Source organism: Pyxicephalus adspersus, chromosome 7 (genome assembly GCF_032062135.1).
Source record: "Pyxicephalus adspersus chromosome 7, UCB_Pads_2.0, whole genome shotgun sequence".
Classification (NCBI taxonomy): Eukaryota; Metazoa; Chordata; class Amphibia; order Anura; family Pyxicephalidae; genus Pyxicephalus; species Pyxicephalus adspersus.
This window is the reverse complement of record NC_092864.1, coordinates 63,639,222-63,655,177: the sequence shown is the minus strand read 5'-3', so window position 1 is coordinate 63,655,177 and position 15,956 is coordinate 63,639,222. Positions and strand designations below refer to the sequence as shown.

The following is a 15,956-nucleotide window of genomic DNA, read 5'->3' as shown; positions in this document are numbered from 1 at the left end:
AACATTGATATAATATTGGAACAAGTATAAAAAATAGGCAAAAAGAGTTTTTTTTTGGCAAGTGAAGGTAAATGAAGTTGTAAATAGTAACAAACAAATAGTCAATGTACATACAGACAATCACATATCACTGGCCAATTGATTTGGATCTAGACAATCAAGCAACTATATATTGTTACCCAACAAAGTCCAGCGTGATCCTAATTTGAAATCATCCAACATTCTCCAATGCATTTCACCCACTTTACACAATTGTCACGCTTGCAAGGTACAGTGTGGGAAAATTTCTTAAGTTACAATAATATATTATTTTTCTTGCAAAGGCTAGAGTGCTAACCTCTGAGCCACCATGCTGCCCATATAATAAATATATTGTACTGACAATACACGCATAATTATTATTAATAAACAGGATTTTTATAGAGCCAACATATTAAGCAGCGCTGTACATTAAATATGGCAATAGCAGTGGCTTAGTAATTGTGTTTGTATATAATAAATATATTGTACTGACAGCACTGACCTGCTTCCAAGCTTGGCATGGTAAGTATCCAATAGGAAATCAGGGAAACTGATATTTATTGTTGGTTAGGATACACTTTAAATCAGAACTAAGTAGATTCTAGTTGCACGGGGCATTGAGTTGTAACCCCAACAACCAGGCAGAACTCTAGTGATTCCAAACCAGTAGGGGATGGATTTTGGATCAGCTGGGTTACAGCATTATTAATAACAATAAACAAGATTTATATAGCGCCAACATTACGCAGCACTGTACATTAAATAGGAGTTGCAAATGACAGACAGATACAGACAGACAGGAGGAGATGACCCTGCCCTGAAGAGCTTACAATTTAGAAGGTGGGGGAAGTATCACATAATAGTAGGGGAGATAAATCAAACTAAGACTTTGTACATTTTTATTTTGCTGCGCCTGGAATGTTTAAAGTGGAAGTAAACTAAAAAAAAACTCACCTACTTTTGCAGATCTGTCGATCCTTCCGGAGGCTTTTTTGGATCTGGTCCTCTTAAATTGCCACCATCTTTTTTGCCCTTTTCCCACCTTCTGCCTTTGTCACCTGATCTCGCACTAAGCAGACAAGAGATCGGGAGATGTAGCCAGCAGTAGATAGGGGGGAAAATTGGCAATGTGTGATATCGGCATTTTCTTTTTCCCCATTGAAGTAAGTCTAGACTGTAAAGGAAGAACCTAAATTCTTACCTTGCTTGTGTTTGAAACTCTGCTCGAGCCACTGTAGTTATCCATCCAGATGTGTACAGTTCCTGCTGTGGTTCTCTCCACCGGACTCTAAATTATTAAGCGACAGAAGCCAGTGGGAGGAACCACACTGCACATTACCTGCAGAGGCCAGAGATCAGCTACTGACCTAGGGTGGTGTATGTCAATATATCAATACCAGCAGATATCAATAATATAATAGTAGTTGTCTTTTATTACTATTATGTTATTGATATCTGTTGTTATTGATATTTGTTTCATACACAATTTATAGATCTCAATCTGATTCCTGAGAAAGTGGACATACTCTACAAAACACATAAAACAAACAAGAATTTAGATTGTCTGTACATTGTTCTTTAATGCTTTTACTGCAATGTGGATATATAAGTAAATAAATGTCTTTTGAATATTGGTACAATATCTGGATATTAATGACTTAAAAGTGCCATTTTATTTTTATGTTGTTTTTACTATTACAACAGCCTCTTCACATTAGTCCATGGCAGTCTGGTGGACCTTGCCAGACTTAATACAGACATTGCAGCATTTTGTTTACATGGTGATACAGACAGACACCAGTTACAGTTACCAAGTAAAACTGTAGGCATGTCATAGTTGTGGCTACCAACTTGCTACACATGGTTGTATTGGGCTGGTCTAGGAACTGAAGAAGGACACAAAGTTACCCAGTCCTGACCACAGGACAACAGCAAATATTGCTAGTCTTTGATTATGCTATCAAGCACGCAGAGGAAACCCCTTCTGGTAAACAAGTTCTCTATGATTATAGTGAAAGTATATTTCACATGTTTTTCCATACTAAAATCCCACTACAGAATGCCTTTCGTGTTAAAGTTAACAAAAGACCTATGTCTATTGTTGTACATTACTCACCTACATACCTTAATGTACCACCCTCAAGTGGATAAGTTAGTAGAACAGCTGAGAAAACATGGGAGCAAAGGGACCACATCTCAAAAGTGTAATTGATCACACTGCACAAATGCAAGATATGATAGCAGCAGTCATGCCCAAAGTTTGGGAACATATGCAGCAAGTCCAGGAGATGCAGGTTAGAATTTGGAACCGATGGCTAAAATTTGGATCTTTAACCTAGGAGACGTCTTAACTTTGGTGACAACTAACAACGGTAAAATGTATTTGGTTTTCTGAATCTCAAATAAAAGCCATTTTTAGAGGTACAGAAAATGCTCACCCTTAAGGTAACCGTGAGTGGTCATGTCATATTGTTCATTCTCAACCCTAAGGCAGCCTTTGGTTATGCAACAACTTCAGTAAACGAAATATCATACGGGACCTTTGCCCCCGTGCACCAGGTGGATGAGTTGATACAAAAGTTGGATCAAGCCTGGCACATCACTAGCTTTGATCTCACTAAAAGGCTTTAAACTCATAATATTTGTTTCTTTCCTAATTATTTCCTATTGTGACAGCTGTTCGCCTCTGATGATTGGCCACTAGGTGGCAGAACGAGTCATTGTTTTAATATGAGACCTGTAGAGAGATATACCAAATCTGTCAGCGAATTTCAGAGGAATTGGCAGGTGAATGATTTATAAGAAGAGCCATGTCACAGAATATAACTATAGACTTGGCACCATAAATACATGGGTCATATTAATTAGCAGAAATGTTTCTGTAGTCAGACTATAAGTTCAAGTATTTCAATAGGTGGTAAAAACTTTAATTGAACATTTGTTTATATTGGTACACAATTATGAGGTCTAGAATACAGAGTACGTTTTTTTGTGTTACTGAAATAATTGAGGCCAGTGTTCTTTTTTCTCTAGTAAATCAAATGTTGTATGTATTTGTATATTCCAGGACTGCCTTTTTTCTGGTTCTTAAAATAATACAATTTGTTGTATAACAAACTTGATATCAGACAAGTTTTAATAGAAAAATTACTTGTGAAAGAATAACTGTTCCATATGGCATAAATCCAGAAAAAATTGTCTTCAGGGTGCTGATGTGATGGTTTACAGCCTTTTTGGGTATTGCCTGCACTATAGGTTGCAACCATTGCTCTCTGTTATTTTCTTTTAATAACTGATCTGCGGGCTCCCCCATCACCCTCTCCCAACCTCCTCTAACTGATTAGTGGAATTGCAAAAATTTAAACTTTTTACCTAACTAATCTCAAATAGCTATAATTTATTAACCATCCAGCCCAGTCACACATCCTAATTGATACCAACAACTCTGCCATTACCACATTTCTATCAAACTTTTTTTCCCAGTCTATGACCACAGCCTTCTAAGTTTCACCTACATATACAATTTCAATGCAGACTCACACACTCAAGGCTTTCTCAAATAGATAGAATTTTACATGTTGCATTAGTGGACCTGCCACAAAATTTGCATATATGTGTTCCTGGGAGGCGAATCTGTGCAAGACGTTGGGATCAAGATGAATGCTCGGATGGTACCTGGTCTGTGCCGGCATTTCTCAATACCATCCCTCATCTTCCCGACTCTGCTTTAGGGACTCTGCCATCAGGGGTATGATGGAACACATATGGTGGTCGTGCCTCATACCCCTAGACTTGATTTTCTCAATGGTGGAGAATTACATGCTCACGTGTACACTTAACAACCAAATCTGGAATGCCTGGCTGATGTACAGTTCTAATTAAAATGATAACACATCAACATTGCACACCCCCTTAGGAGCTGAACACTATTAAGAAGGTCTCCTTCTCATCTCCTATATCATCCACCTACCTTTCTTGATCCTATATCATCTTACACGCCTGCTTTACCCATTTTCTTCACTTTTCCCTTTCCACAAGTGTCTTCACTTTCATGTTTAAACATTCCCATAACACCAACAAAAATCTGGATCTTCTACCTTTCTCGGTTCCTACGTACCGGTAATTACCTCTTACTGCATTCTGCTTCCATCAATCCACTGAAAGAAACCTTTGGAAAATCGGCTGGTGATCTACTAATCAATTATTTTCAGGCTTCTATTTTATAGGAATAATATTTTTTCCTGAAGAAGCAGACTGAATTCTGTGAAATGTGTCAAAAAATATACTGATCAACATTGGGCTAATCAAATCTCCTATAGTGAATTTTTCACATCACACATTCCATCTTTGTGACCCTGCTTATCTATTAGGAGGTGACACACTATGTTCTACTTTGACCTAATGCATGTGTTTGCATACAGAGCTGGTCTAATCGGTCCTGTCACAGCGTTTCTCGCCTGCGCATGCGGGCAGTTCTGACTCTGGGCGTGCCTACACTCCCAAGCTCTATCAGTTTCACCAATCAGGAAATATCCTCTTAATCATCCCTTGCTATTTAGCTAGCTCAGACACCGCACTCAGTGTTTCTGCCATGTGTCTCTTCTAGTGCCGAGCCCCCCTAGCTCTGCTGAGTTAGCTCCTGTACACCTGTAGGGTATTTCAGGGCTTCTTCTGTGCAGCTCCTGTGTTAACCTCTTGTTGCCCCGTCTGTTGTTTCCAGCCTATTCCCTTTTGCTGTTCCAGTCTGTTTGTGGATATTTCTGTGTCACCTGTGCCTCCTGTTTCTTCCAGTGTCTCCTGTGTTCCTGTGTCTGCAATGGCCCCTGTGTCACTGGTGTCTATTTCCTGGATCCCTGGTATTTTACCCCTGGCTTGTGACCTGACCTCTCTTGTTTGCTGCCTGCCTTGACCCCGGCTTTCCTTGAAAATTCTTCTGTCTTGTGATTTGGTACCGTGTATCCTCCTGCCCACCCTGGTGTGCCTAAGGAATGCAACCTGGCAGTAACCAGCAGCGCAACATCCTCACCAACAGAGGCTCTGGTGGTCCATGAGAAAATTTTGGTGGTCTGCGGCTCTGGTCAGTGTGCCCCTTAGTGGAGTCAGGAGAAGGAAGGAAGGTCAGGGAAGTGGGTGCAGATCTGCAATGGGAGTGTGGGTGAGTTCTAGCATCATGACGCCACTATGGGGGAAGTTCCTTCCCCTTTGAGTGACAAGCGGCTCCCTGCAAATGCCGGTAACTTTAGTGGTCTGTGGGTCCAAAAACGTTGGCAACCACTGCCTTAGACTCTGCACCTTGGCCCTTCTCAGGGCTCCCACCACCTCTGATGCAAACCGTAGCGCCCCCTAGTGGTCCTGTCTCCCCAAGCCGTGGTCCTTCCTCTTTGCAATCTACCTTTTTGTATAATGTTACAAGTAAACATTGGTCTGCTGTACCATACTCCCTCGACATTTGTATTCATGATATTGGGATATGCCATAATTATTTGCTTATTGATCTATTGAATCTCTTTTGAGAAGACAACAATATGCATAGACAGAATATACAGTTCCATACAATGACTGTACAGAGATATAACATGTATACTGGCAGTAGTTATCACTACTAAAGAAGCAGCCAACTCAAATCAGAGACGCTTCTGAGTTCTCTGTAAAATTGTATAAAGCAACAATTGCAATTACGTCATTCCAGCTACAGGAAGTGTCCGCCTCCTGGCCCGGGGACAGGAAGTGACGCAGAGGCGGCGGAGGGGTTTGCTGCGCATGTGCAGGGAAGTTCGGGCTCACACGTGTCTTGTCTGCGCGGATCGGGGTGCAGCGTTCGGGTGTAGATCAACGCAGACATCACTATTCCGCCATGCTGGTGCTATTCGAAACCGCGGCGGGTTACGCCATATTTAAGGTAAGGGGGGAATGGATGGCAATCAGACGATAAAGATCTGCCTCCACGTGGCCAGAGACCTGAGAGGTCAGAGCACATGGCGGACTCCATGGAGTGCAATCCCTGCACCATTATTGCACTAAACGTTTTATATTAAGATGGCTTTATTATATATGTCATGATTTGCATTCTTTTTAACATGCATAAAACTAATCGTGTATGTAAAAGGGCTAGATTGTCTGATTATTTAATGAAAAATCTGCTGCTGTATAATGCAGAACAGCTGCATGCAATGTGTTTCATGTTCCAGGGGGCTTATCGCCATAAATAAGAAAGGCGTAGGTGAAATAGATGTGAATATCCAGCAAAACAACTAAGAAGTAAAAAAAATCTCTTGCAAGGCAGTTATTTGAAATAATTCTGTTCCAAGAACTCCATCAGATCAGCTTTTATAGAGCCCCCGGGGTTTTATATAGGGCAAGCATATTGTTCATCAATGCTGACGCTCATTTTGTTATATCAGTGATCTGTAGATTACAGGTTATTATTGTGTAGTAAAAAATCTGCGTATGGCTCCAAGTTCCTCTAAAAGTAGCAGACATATTTTACAGATTGGTGAGATCTGATCCTATTGGTGGTCATGTAGGCATTTATCCCTGGCAGCCCAATAGAGAATAAATGTGGGGGGGGGGCGGCAATGAGCAGGTCAGTGTTGTTGCCTTGTCTGCAAGTGATAGTTCTTTAAAATGGAACTAAACCGAAAAAAAAATTACATCCACTTTTTTTCCTGCTGATCCCTCGATGACGCTGGTCCTAACCGCAATCCGGTTCTGCGTCGTCCTGGAATTCCTTTTGTCTTGGTGCGTAGTAAGCGCTGGACACCGTCATCTTGACAGGTCAACCCCATCTCGCGCTGCACAGGTGCCAGGTCAGGCGACGCTTCCGCTATAAAGGGGGGGGGGGAAGAGCCAATACCACTGCACTTGTGTGAGATCAGCATTTCACTCCCTAAATAAAAAAAAAATGCCACTTGTGTGCATGCCTGATATTAGGGCATGCGCAGAAGGAGCACCCAGAGCCCCCCGGACGCGTGACGTAGGTATCCCGGGAGGCTCTGCGCTCCCATTCAGTGTTTATCGCCGAGATGACATTTTTCCTTTAAATATAAGGTTGACTATCCTTTTATGTGAAGTGAAAATGTTGAGTTTAGGATGGAGCTGCCTACCTTCTACCACAGTCTAAACCTTTCCTAGCTAGTCCCAAAAAGAAAAAAACTAAGGAAAATTCAAATGCATATATTGTGATAACTTTCATTTCAGGTTTGGATATAAGAGTAAACCCCCTAGTGTTTTATTTATTACTTTCTTTGCCTATTTGGGAGATTTATCTTCACCATATTTTGCCCCTCTCAGCCTTTTGTTTTCATGATCAAGCAATCCTTGCACAATCCTGTGTATGCTACCTAAACATGGCAGCTGTCATTGTACAACTAATTGACCAGAGGCCAGGAGCCAATAATGCCGATTCCTGGCCATGTGATCTTTGTGATGACCAATCACTGTGATCAGAGGTCTAGAAAAAAAGTTTTTATGCAATTCTGCCAAACTAAAGGCACCCTTTATGTGTCAGTTTTTTTGGAGTGGAGGGGGAGTTTTATAGCATGCCAAATTGAAGGTTAGAGTGTAGGAAAAACCCTGCTATAGATTCTGCAGTACCATACTATATAGTGCCAAAGTGTAGTACAGTATAGTACCGTTGTGATGGTTCTAAAATAAGATCACTAAAGTGTGTAGTTGTATTGTTATCTCCTCATTGGGAGAGCATATAACCTCTTAATGTGGTTTTCATAGATTGTGTTACTTGAACATCACTTGACCATTCTAGTTGGCAGCAGACCCATTCCCTTGTGTTGATCTCTCATAATGAAGTGATTTGGAAATAAATATTTCAAGTGGGTGAAGCTTTGTAAACATTACGCTGTAGTTCTGTGATCTTTTAAGCCAAATTGTGTTTTATAAGGTATACATTATATCCATTTATAAGTAACCATTCCTGTTTTTATTTGTGTACCCTCTAATCATCCCAATATGTATTTTAACAGGTCCTGGATGAGAGCAAGTTACAAGAAGTAGATAGCATATGGAAAGAATTTGAAACTCCAGAGAAGGCCAATAAAGTGTAAGTTCTTCCAAATATCTATGCTGAGTTAAAACCTTTTTTATATGGAAACAGAGGTTTTGCTTCAAATTCAATCTGGAACAAGCCTATAATAGAGAATTGGAGTATCACCGCTACTACAGTTCCCTGTGTCTAAAAGAATTGGAGTAGCGGCGCTATTTCAATGCAGAGGCGGGCCAGCTGCAATTCATATTTAGAATTCCTTTGGGGGCCAAAATCCTTTTGGGGGCCAGATTTGGCGCTGGAGCCAGAGATTTACACATCTGCATTAGAGCAATAATTTGGTCTTAGGTTCCTTTTTACCATATTTTGTATCGGGGACATTTGTTTTGCAACCTTTATTAGTAAAATAATAATGTGATTAAGTGATGTTGCCAATGATGGATTATTGTTGAATGAACAAAAGTGATTAAATACAATTTCGTCACTACCACTGAGGCAACAAATAGCTATCGTTCTGAATATGTAAATCCAGGGGTCACACATATTTCCCCTCATAGCAGTAAAAAAAATGTAAAAAGCACAACTGTAGTGAGGTCTGTAGATTTTCTAGTTTATAATGCTAATTGAATAACTCTTACCTTTTCTCTGTTTTGTAGAGTTAAGCTGAAACACTTTGAAAAGTTCCAGGACACGACGGAAGCATTAGCTGGTAAATATTCAAAATTCTGCATTTTAAAATTAAAGTTTTTAGTTGCCAATGATGGATTTTTGTTAACATGAAATATCATGATTTTACTTTAACATTTCGTCACTACCACTGAGGCAACCTTTTTCTAGTTTTGAGCAGGATACTTTACTTGTATATTTGATTAACTGATTTTGTATTTGTTTGTGTATCTTCACAGCTGCCACTGCTCTGGTCGAGGGCAAGATCAGCAAAAACCTAAAAAAAGTTCTTAAGAAAATAGCTGCTAAGGAAGCTCATGAGCAACTAGCAATTGCAGATGCCAAGCTTGGAGGAGTTATCAAGGTATATACTGTTCAGCACTTGTGTAAAAAATATATACGAAATAATGCTAAAAGGCAAAGACTTTGCAGTTGATGACCCCCCTCTTTGATGGCATGGCTCTTGTCTGATGATGCTCTCCAATTATTTTTGCAGGACAAAGTGAACATCAGCTGTGTTCACAGTGCAATGGTTTTGGAGCTGATGAGAGGGATTCGCAATCAGATTGATGGCCTCCTTACAGGGCTTTCTACTCGGGAAATGTCTGCTATGTCACTTGGTTTGGCCCACAGGTAATTCATTCCCATTTATTTGGTATTCCACATGGTTGAAACAGGATGGTAATGGGATCAAGAATCAAAAGAGTGGACGGTGTCAGGCTCAGGCTATGTGTTTTTTTTAACCTTTTTGATCTGAACATGTGTAATTAAAGGTTTAAACAAACACATCTGTTTTGTCCCTGGCATGATATTGGCTATATATATTTAAGTGGCAGTATTGTCTGCTGTAACCTTAAAACAGTGTTTCTCAACCGGGGTTCCTTGAGCAATTTGTGTTCATTTTTATTGACACAATGATCTTTTTCGATATCCATAAGTGTGACATTCTTCACACTGGCCAGGATTGTAAGAAGCATTCCTCCCACTGACTACCATAATAATATACAGCTCCCCATGTTAAAAAGTTCAAGAAAAGTTGCCTTTGAAGATCAGTTCTGTTTACCATAATATCAAAGTAGATGGGTCGCTGCTCTCTTGACTCTTGATCTAGTTTTTTTTTTTTCCTCCACACAGTCTATGAGAAACTGTGTTGCATGTAAAAGCTATCCTACAGCTCCACCTGCTTGCTGTGAATAATTACTAATTTATATCATATTGGCAATATTTCATATTTACCACAGTAAAGTGTTTCTATCAGTCCCTATATATGGTGGCTGCCTTAGCTTTCTTTTTCCAATGAGCACTTTCATGAAGTACAGAAAATGCTTGTTAATCTAGCCAGAAATCTGTATAACTTCCTGTGTGTTGAACTGATATCATGCACACGATGTTATGTAAACTAACGATCCCTACCCTGTGTAGTGATGAGTATGTGTTTGTAGTTCAAGGCCATGGGGACACCTTGGTGTGACAACAATGGCTCCCTGCTTAGATACATTGGTGCAGGTGTAGCCATCCTTGAACAGGAAATGTTAGTGCCACAGGAAAAAGGGAAAAACTGCAAAAAGAAAGCCAATATATCCACTACATCAAGAGTCTGGTAAACTACAATATGTACTATTTTTTGGCTTAAATACGTTTTTACCTTTTTATATAATAAAGTATTTACAAACCACTATAAATTCCCTTTTGGTGACATCATTATTCCTTTAACAAAGATCCCAGTTCTGCAGGTTTTGCTCCATTGTGAAATACTTCCAGATTTTAATTACAATAATTCATTTTTTACAGTCTTTCTCGATACAAGCTTAAGTTCAGTCCAGACAAAGTGGATACGATGATTGTGCAAGCCATATGTAAGTTACGTTTTAAAAACTACAGAAGTAATTTAAATGAATTGATCCTAATGTTTAAACTTTCTTATATTGTAGCACTAATTATGGCTTCTTATTTTAACCCCAGCTCTTCTGGATGATTTGGATAAAGAGTTGAATAATTACATAATGCGTTGCCGAGAATGGTACGGTTGGCACTTTCCCGAACTTGGCAAAATAATCACAGATAACCTGGCGTACTGCAAATGTCTTCGTGCTGTTGGTAAGTTTACAACGATGCATAAAGTATACATTATTCATCATTTGGTTGTGTTGGAATAAGACAAGTTTGGATACTTATTGCACAGAGGAGATAAATGCAAAATTTTGACATTTAACAGACAGTTGTCGAAATAGGAGGGCTCTAGAAAAAAATCTACTGTTAATTTGTAAAAGGTACCATTAAAGATAGTTAATTGGGACACAAACTTGAAAGAAATGTTTTCTGAATACAGTTTGAAAACACTGGTCAAGTTTAATAGATTAAATGTTTGGCCAACTCTTCTATTGATTTATATTGTCAAGGCTGATTATGATGTAAATATAAATTCCAGTTGCCTACTTAAGTTATCTTGATTAATTTGAGAGAAATGTATGAACGGTTTTTACCGGTTACCTCTGGCCAGTGATGATGATTTATTTCTAATTGCCTGATACTTCTATGAAGGCAATTTTAGTCACTACCTCATCTGAGGCCATTGTTGTAACAAATAGCTATACGCTTGCTGGGTGATATCAACGGCTGATTTGTTCTTGTTCATGACAGATCTCCATAGATTATGTACTAGTCTGGGAAGATCACAATCATTTTGCTAAATATTGAAGCACAGAATTTAGTGTTGTGTTCATGGTTTGCTCATTTAATAGGATCTGGTTTTTTTTCCAGGTGATAGAGTGAACTTTGCTAGTTTTGACCTCTCTGAGATTCTGCCAGAGGAGGTGGAGGTAGAAGTTAAAGCAGCTGCTGAAATATCAATGGGTACAGAAGTATCTGAGGAGGATATAAACAACATTCTACACCTATGTGACCAGGTGAGTGCCATTCAGTGCTTTGTAAACTCATTCAGTCTATTCATACAAATATTTCATTATTTGGAATAATGACTCCATTAAACGATTTCTGAAATTACTAAGAATGTTACCACCATTATTATTATTTTTTTTATTTCAAATTAAAAAAAAAAATGAAATATACTGAGTGTAGTCTTTGGCAATTAGCCGAATTATCTAAAGTTTCATGTAAAAGTTATAAGAAACATTTAGGATGTAGAAATTAGACAGTAAAATAAAGTTATAGCAATTGGACTTACAGTAATGTATAGTAACTTTTTAGATTACTACTGTGTATTTTATTGTAATCATTTTTTGTTTGCAGGTGATTGAGATTTCAGAATACAGAACACAACTTTATGATTATCTTAAGAACAGAATGATGGCAATAGCCCCTAACCTCACTGTATTGGTAGGAGAGTTAGTTGGTGCCAGACTTATTGCCCATGCAGGTGAGTTTCCAAATGCCAAATATCTGCAGATGTGTTTCCTCACCTTATTTTTCCATGCCCCCACCACCATCAAGCTAAGACTGCCTGCAAGTGATTAGAGTGTTGCTTGTAATTTGCCATGACTTACTGGATCTCCCTTTTATTTAGTGCCCTATCTTTTCTGTTTCCCTGACCTCTTTGTTCAATTATACCATTAAGCACACTATTAATTAAGTGATTTGCCTAAACCCTTTATGTCCTAAAATTCCTGTGTATGTAATCCTATACCAATTGGACATCCCAAACCTCTTCAGTATGGTGCAATTCCAAAACTCACGCACGTTGGGTATTAGCACATTGCACTTTGGTGTCAATGGCACTTCGACACGTTTACTGTCTCAAAAAAATAAATGCATGTTGGCTTTTTGTTCTGTTCTGGTGCATTGACAGCTCAGATGCAGAATGTGTTAGTGTATATGGTAAAAGACATGTTTGAATTGTTCCTTGTATTCTAAACTGAACTGACCATGTCTATTATGTTGCAGGTTCCCTTCTGAATCTGGCAAAACACCCGGCTTCAACTGTGCAGATCTTGGGAGCAGAAAAAGCATTGTTCAGAGCACTGAAGACCAAGCGAGATACTCCTAAGTATGGTCTTATTTACCATGCATCTCTAGTTGGACAAACTACACCTAAGAATAAGGGCAAGGTAAGAGTTGGGAGATGTAGTAAAATAATGAATCATATTTATTTGCCCAAACTGGGTTTGGCTACCATTATTGCCATGATTCTGTGGTGGTATACTAATACTGGTCCAATACTTGATAGGCATGAACAGCTTGTTTGCAATGGGCCCTGTGTTTGTGCTTTTCTTGTGTGCTGCCAGGCAATTTTAGTACCGGTCACATTCTGATACAGTTTAAAATTGTTTTAAAATGATTCTTAAGGATTACATAAAAAAACACCTTCCCCATATTCTATAGACCCCTAATGTCTTCATGAAGAGCAGTTGGTAATTGAAACCATCTGATCTTTGTAACATTCACATTGATGTACTAAATATTATGCATACAGTATACATTTTTCATCATTTGGTTTAGTTCAAATTAAACAAGTTAATATTTTTGTACTACAGAGGAGACATATATGCAAAATATTTGGGCATTTATTAGACTTAAAAAGATCCTTGTTCCGATAGGAGGGCTCCAGAATAAATTCCACCAGGGTCATTTCTAAAAGTATACCATAAAAGATAGTTAACTGGGACACAAATTTCACATAAATCTGCATTTTTTTATGTCTTGAACAGTTTATTAAGAAAATTTCTTTAAATGCAGTTTGGAAAAATTGGTTGTTTAAAAAAAAAAAAAAAAAAATAGGCCAGCACATTTATTGATTATATCGAAGTGGCTGCCTGGCTCTTCTGCAAACATACATTTATTAAAGTTGCCTGCTTAGTAGCTTTACAAAACTTTCAAACTAGTTTTACTGGTTACCTCTGGCCAGTGATGATGATTTCTAACTAATTGCCTGATACTTCTATGAAGGCAATTTCAGTCACTACCTCATCTGAGGCCATTGTTGTAACAAATAGAGTTACAGAGAATAGAGAAGCAATTATCCACAAACACAAATGGCACTATAGAACAGTGCCATTGGCATGGAAAAGAACATTTATACGATTAAGCATTCTTTATATGTTTTATACCTTTTTTTTATACTGACACACTTTTTTTTCTTTCATTTTAGATATCCCGTATGCTGGCAGCCAAAGCAGCTCTTGCCATCAGATATGATGCCCTTGGGGAGGACACAAATGCTGAGCTGGGCGTAGAGACAAGAGCAAAATTGGAAGTGCGTCTTCGAAATCTGGAGGAGAAAGGGGTATGTGCAGTAAAAGACGTATACCTTGGTCTGTGATGATGACTAATTACTATTGCCTGATATTCTATGAGGGCAATATCAGTCACTACCTCATCTGAGACCTTTTTTTTTTTTTGCTTTGTAAATTGCATATTTTTATAGCCCATGATATATAATGTTTTATTGATGCCGAGTTTGTTCTTTTACTCCTCAGTTGAGAAGAATAAGTGGCACTGGAAAAGCACTTGCCAGGGCAGACAAATATCAACATAAAAGGTAATTTTTATTAAAGTGATATAGAGGCTTTGATTTTCTTTCCTTTGTTCTGAAGTTGCTTGTTAGGTTGAAATTCATCAGAGAGCAGCAAGAGAAAAGAGAGGCTTTAAAGCACTTGAATGTCCTGAGGGACAGCTTTAGTACTTCTCTTGTGTCCTTTCAGTAAAAGTTGTTATAAAACTGAACACAAGTTTTTAACTTTCTAATGATTTTCTCTCTTGTATTAATTATTTACTGGGTATCTGTTTTTCAGTGAAGTGAGGACCTATGACCCATCAGGAGATTCCACTTTGCCTTCTGTCCCCAAAAAGCGAAAGTTTGAGGAGGTGGAGGAGGAAGAAGAAGAAGAGAAACCAGTTGAGGTCAAAGCGAAAAAAGCAAAGAAACCCAAAGTAGAGATAGTTGAGGAAGAAGGCAAGTTATCACATAACTAATTGTTGTAATGGATAGAAATGGTTTGGTTTGTTGGCTATATTAAGACTTGCCTCTTTTATTAGAAGAAGAAGTGGTTGAGGAAACCCCAAAGAAGAAAAAGAAGAAGGTTAAAGTAAAAGTAGAAGAAGAAGAAGCGGAGGAAGAGCCTACAACTAGTACAACTGAGGTAAATGAAGTATAAACGGGACATTTTGCTATTTCTGAAGCTGCATTTTATATTCAAGGAAACTGGTGCTAAAAATGGCGGCTGCTTAGTTATTCAGTGTCTGTCACTCTTGATCTTTGCACTTGTTGCTGGTCAAAAAATGTTAAAGTATTAAATTGATTCACAGACTTGGAACAATCATTGAGCAAGTACTATAATCAGAGATATCTAGGGAAACTAACATTTTTAGGTGGTTGGCAGTGCCAGCCATCTATTCCTCATGCCATAGGCTAACTTAAATGCATATGTATGTTCTTTATTCCTTTTCAGTTACCATTGTAAGGGACTCCTCAGCTTGTCTGAGATTCTTTGACTAAACCTGTCCCCTAATTTGGTTGTATTAAATCCCACACACTGTTTAATTTTTACAAACATGTAGCGTGCATGGCAAGTCCAAATTAAGCTTACATTAAGTCTTACGCAAAATTGTATGTTAGGATTTTATCTATTATGTTTATACTCAAGTTTTTGCACAGTTTGTTCATTTATTTCGCTGTTTCCTTTTTACAGTCCGCCAAAAAGAAGAAGAAGAAAAAGAAGGCAAAACAAGAAGAAGAGGAGGACGATTAGGATTGTTGTGGACTGTTTTCCTATGAACTGCTGTCAATATATTTAGTGCCAGAAGAGACCCTGGGGATGGGTTTTAAAGGCACCTTTGTAAATGTCTCCATACATGCTAAAGGTTATGGCATGGATTTCTAATATCCTGACTAAATTTAACAAATATCCTGGTTATTTTTTATAGCTGTCCGTTATTGGATTATTTTGTGTGGATTGCAATTCCGATGCTGCAATCTGCAATTAATTTTGTTGATAAACATTTCTTTTGTGTAAGACAAGAACATGTCCACACAAAATATACTTTTTTAACTGTTCTCTACTTACTCGTTCTTAACACTTCATTAGGTTCATTTTTCAACATATGCTTTATCCAACACATTTTAATTTTGGGTATGTATGAGTTAACCCAGGGTTGTATTTCATGTGTGTATTGTAAAACTAGTTATCCCTAGTAATTTCAAACATCTTTTATTATTAATTTACCTAGTATGCAGTGGTATGTATGCTGTGGGTGTTAAAATGACAGATAAGTGATAAGCTATATATATAGATATATATCTGTCCTGTTGACCTCT

At 38.3% G+C, this 15,956-nt stretch overlaps 1 protein-coding gene and 4 non-coding genes across 5 annotated transcripts; all 5 read left to right on the top strand.

Moving 5' to 3' along the window:
* The first annotated feature begins 5,765 nt into the window (after positions 1-5,765).
* Positions 5,766-15,695, top strand: NOP58 (NOP58 ribonucleoprotein). The gene is made up of 15 exons (XM_072418750.1): positions 5,766-5,920; positions 8,001-8,077; positions 8,677-8,729; positions 8,926-9,050; positions 9,183-9,319; positions 10,478-10,542; positions 10,649-10,783; positions 11,447-11,592; positions 11,936-12,062; positions 12,587-12,750; positions 13,791-13,925; positions 14,119-14,180; positions 14,434-14,594; positions 14,678-14,781; positions 15,331-15,695. Exons 1-15 carry the CDS (start codon positions 5,876-5,878, stop codon positions 15,388-15,390), a joined length of 1,596 nt encoding a protein of 531 aa, XP_072274851.1. The 5' UTR covers positions 5,766-5,875; the 3' UTR covers positions 15,391-15,695.
* Positions 8,444-8,526, top strand: LOC140336147 (small nucleolar RNA SNORD70). Its single transcript, XR_011921812.1, has one exon. It is a non-coding gene; the product is annotated as a small nucleolar RNA SNORD70 (small nucleolar RNA).
* Positions 8,768-8,853, top strand: LOC140336148 (small nucleolar RNA SNORD70). Its single transcript, XR_011921813.1, has one exon. It is a non-coding gene; the product is annotated as a small nucleolar RNA SNORD70 (small nucleolar RNA).
* On the top strand, positions 11,180-11,258 carry LOC140336154 (small nucleolar RNA SNORD11). Its single transcript, XR_011921819.1, has one exon. It is a non-coding gene; the product is annotated as a small nucleolar RNA SNORD11 (small nucleolar RNA).
* LOC140336156 (small nucleolar RNA SNORD11B) lies at positions 13,539-13,621 on the top strand. Its single transcript, XR_011921820.1, has one exon. It is a non-coding gene; the product is annotated as a small nucleolar RNA SNORD11B (small nucleolar RNA).
* Positions 15,696-15,956: the final 261 nt, after the last annotated feature.

Coding starts and splice junctions, on each gene's coding strand:
- NOP58 (XM_072418750.1), top strand. CDS start 5,876: ATGCTGGTGCTATTCGAAACCGCGGCGGGTTACGCCATATTTAAG. Junction 5,921..8,000: donor CGGGTTACGCCATATTTAAG/GTAAGGGGGGAA, acceptor GTATTTTAACAG/GTCCTGGATGAGAGCAAGTT. Junction 10,784..11,446: donor CAAATGTCTTCGTGCTGTTG/GTAAGTTTACAA, acceptor TTTTTTTTCCAG/GTGATAGAGTGAACTTTGCT.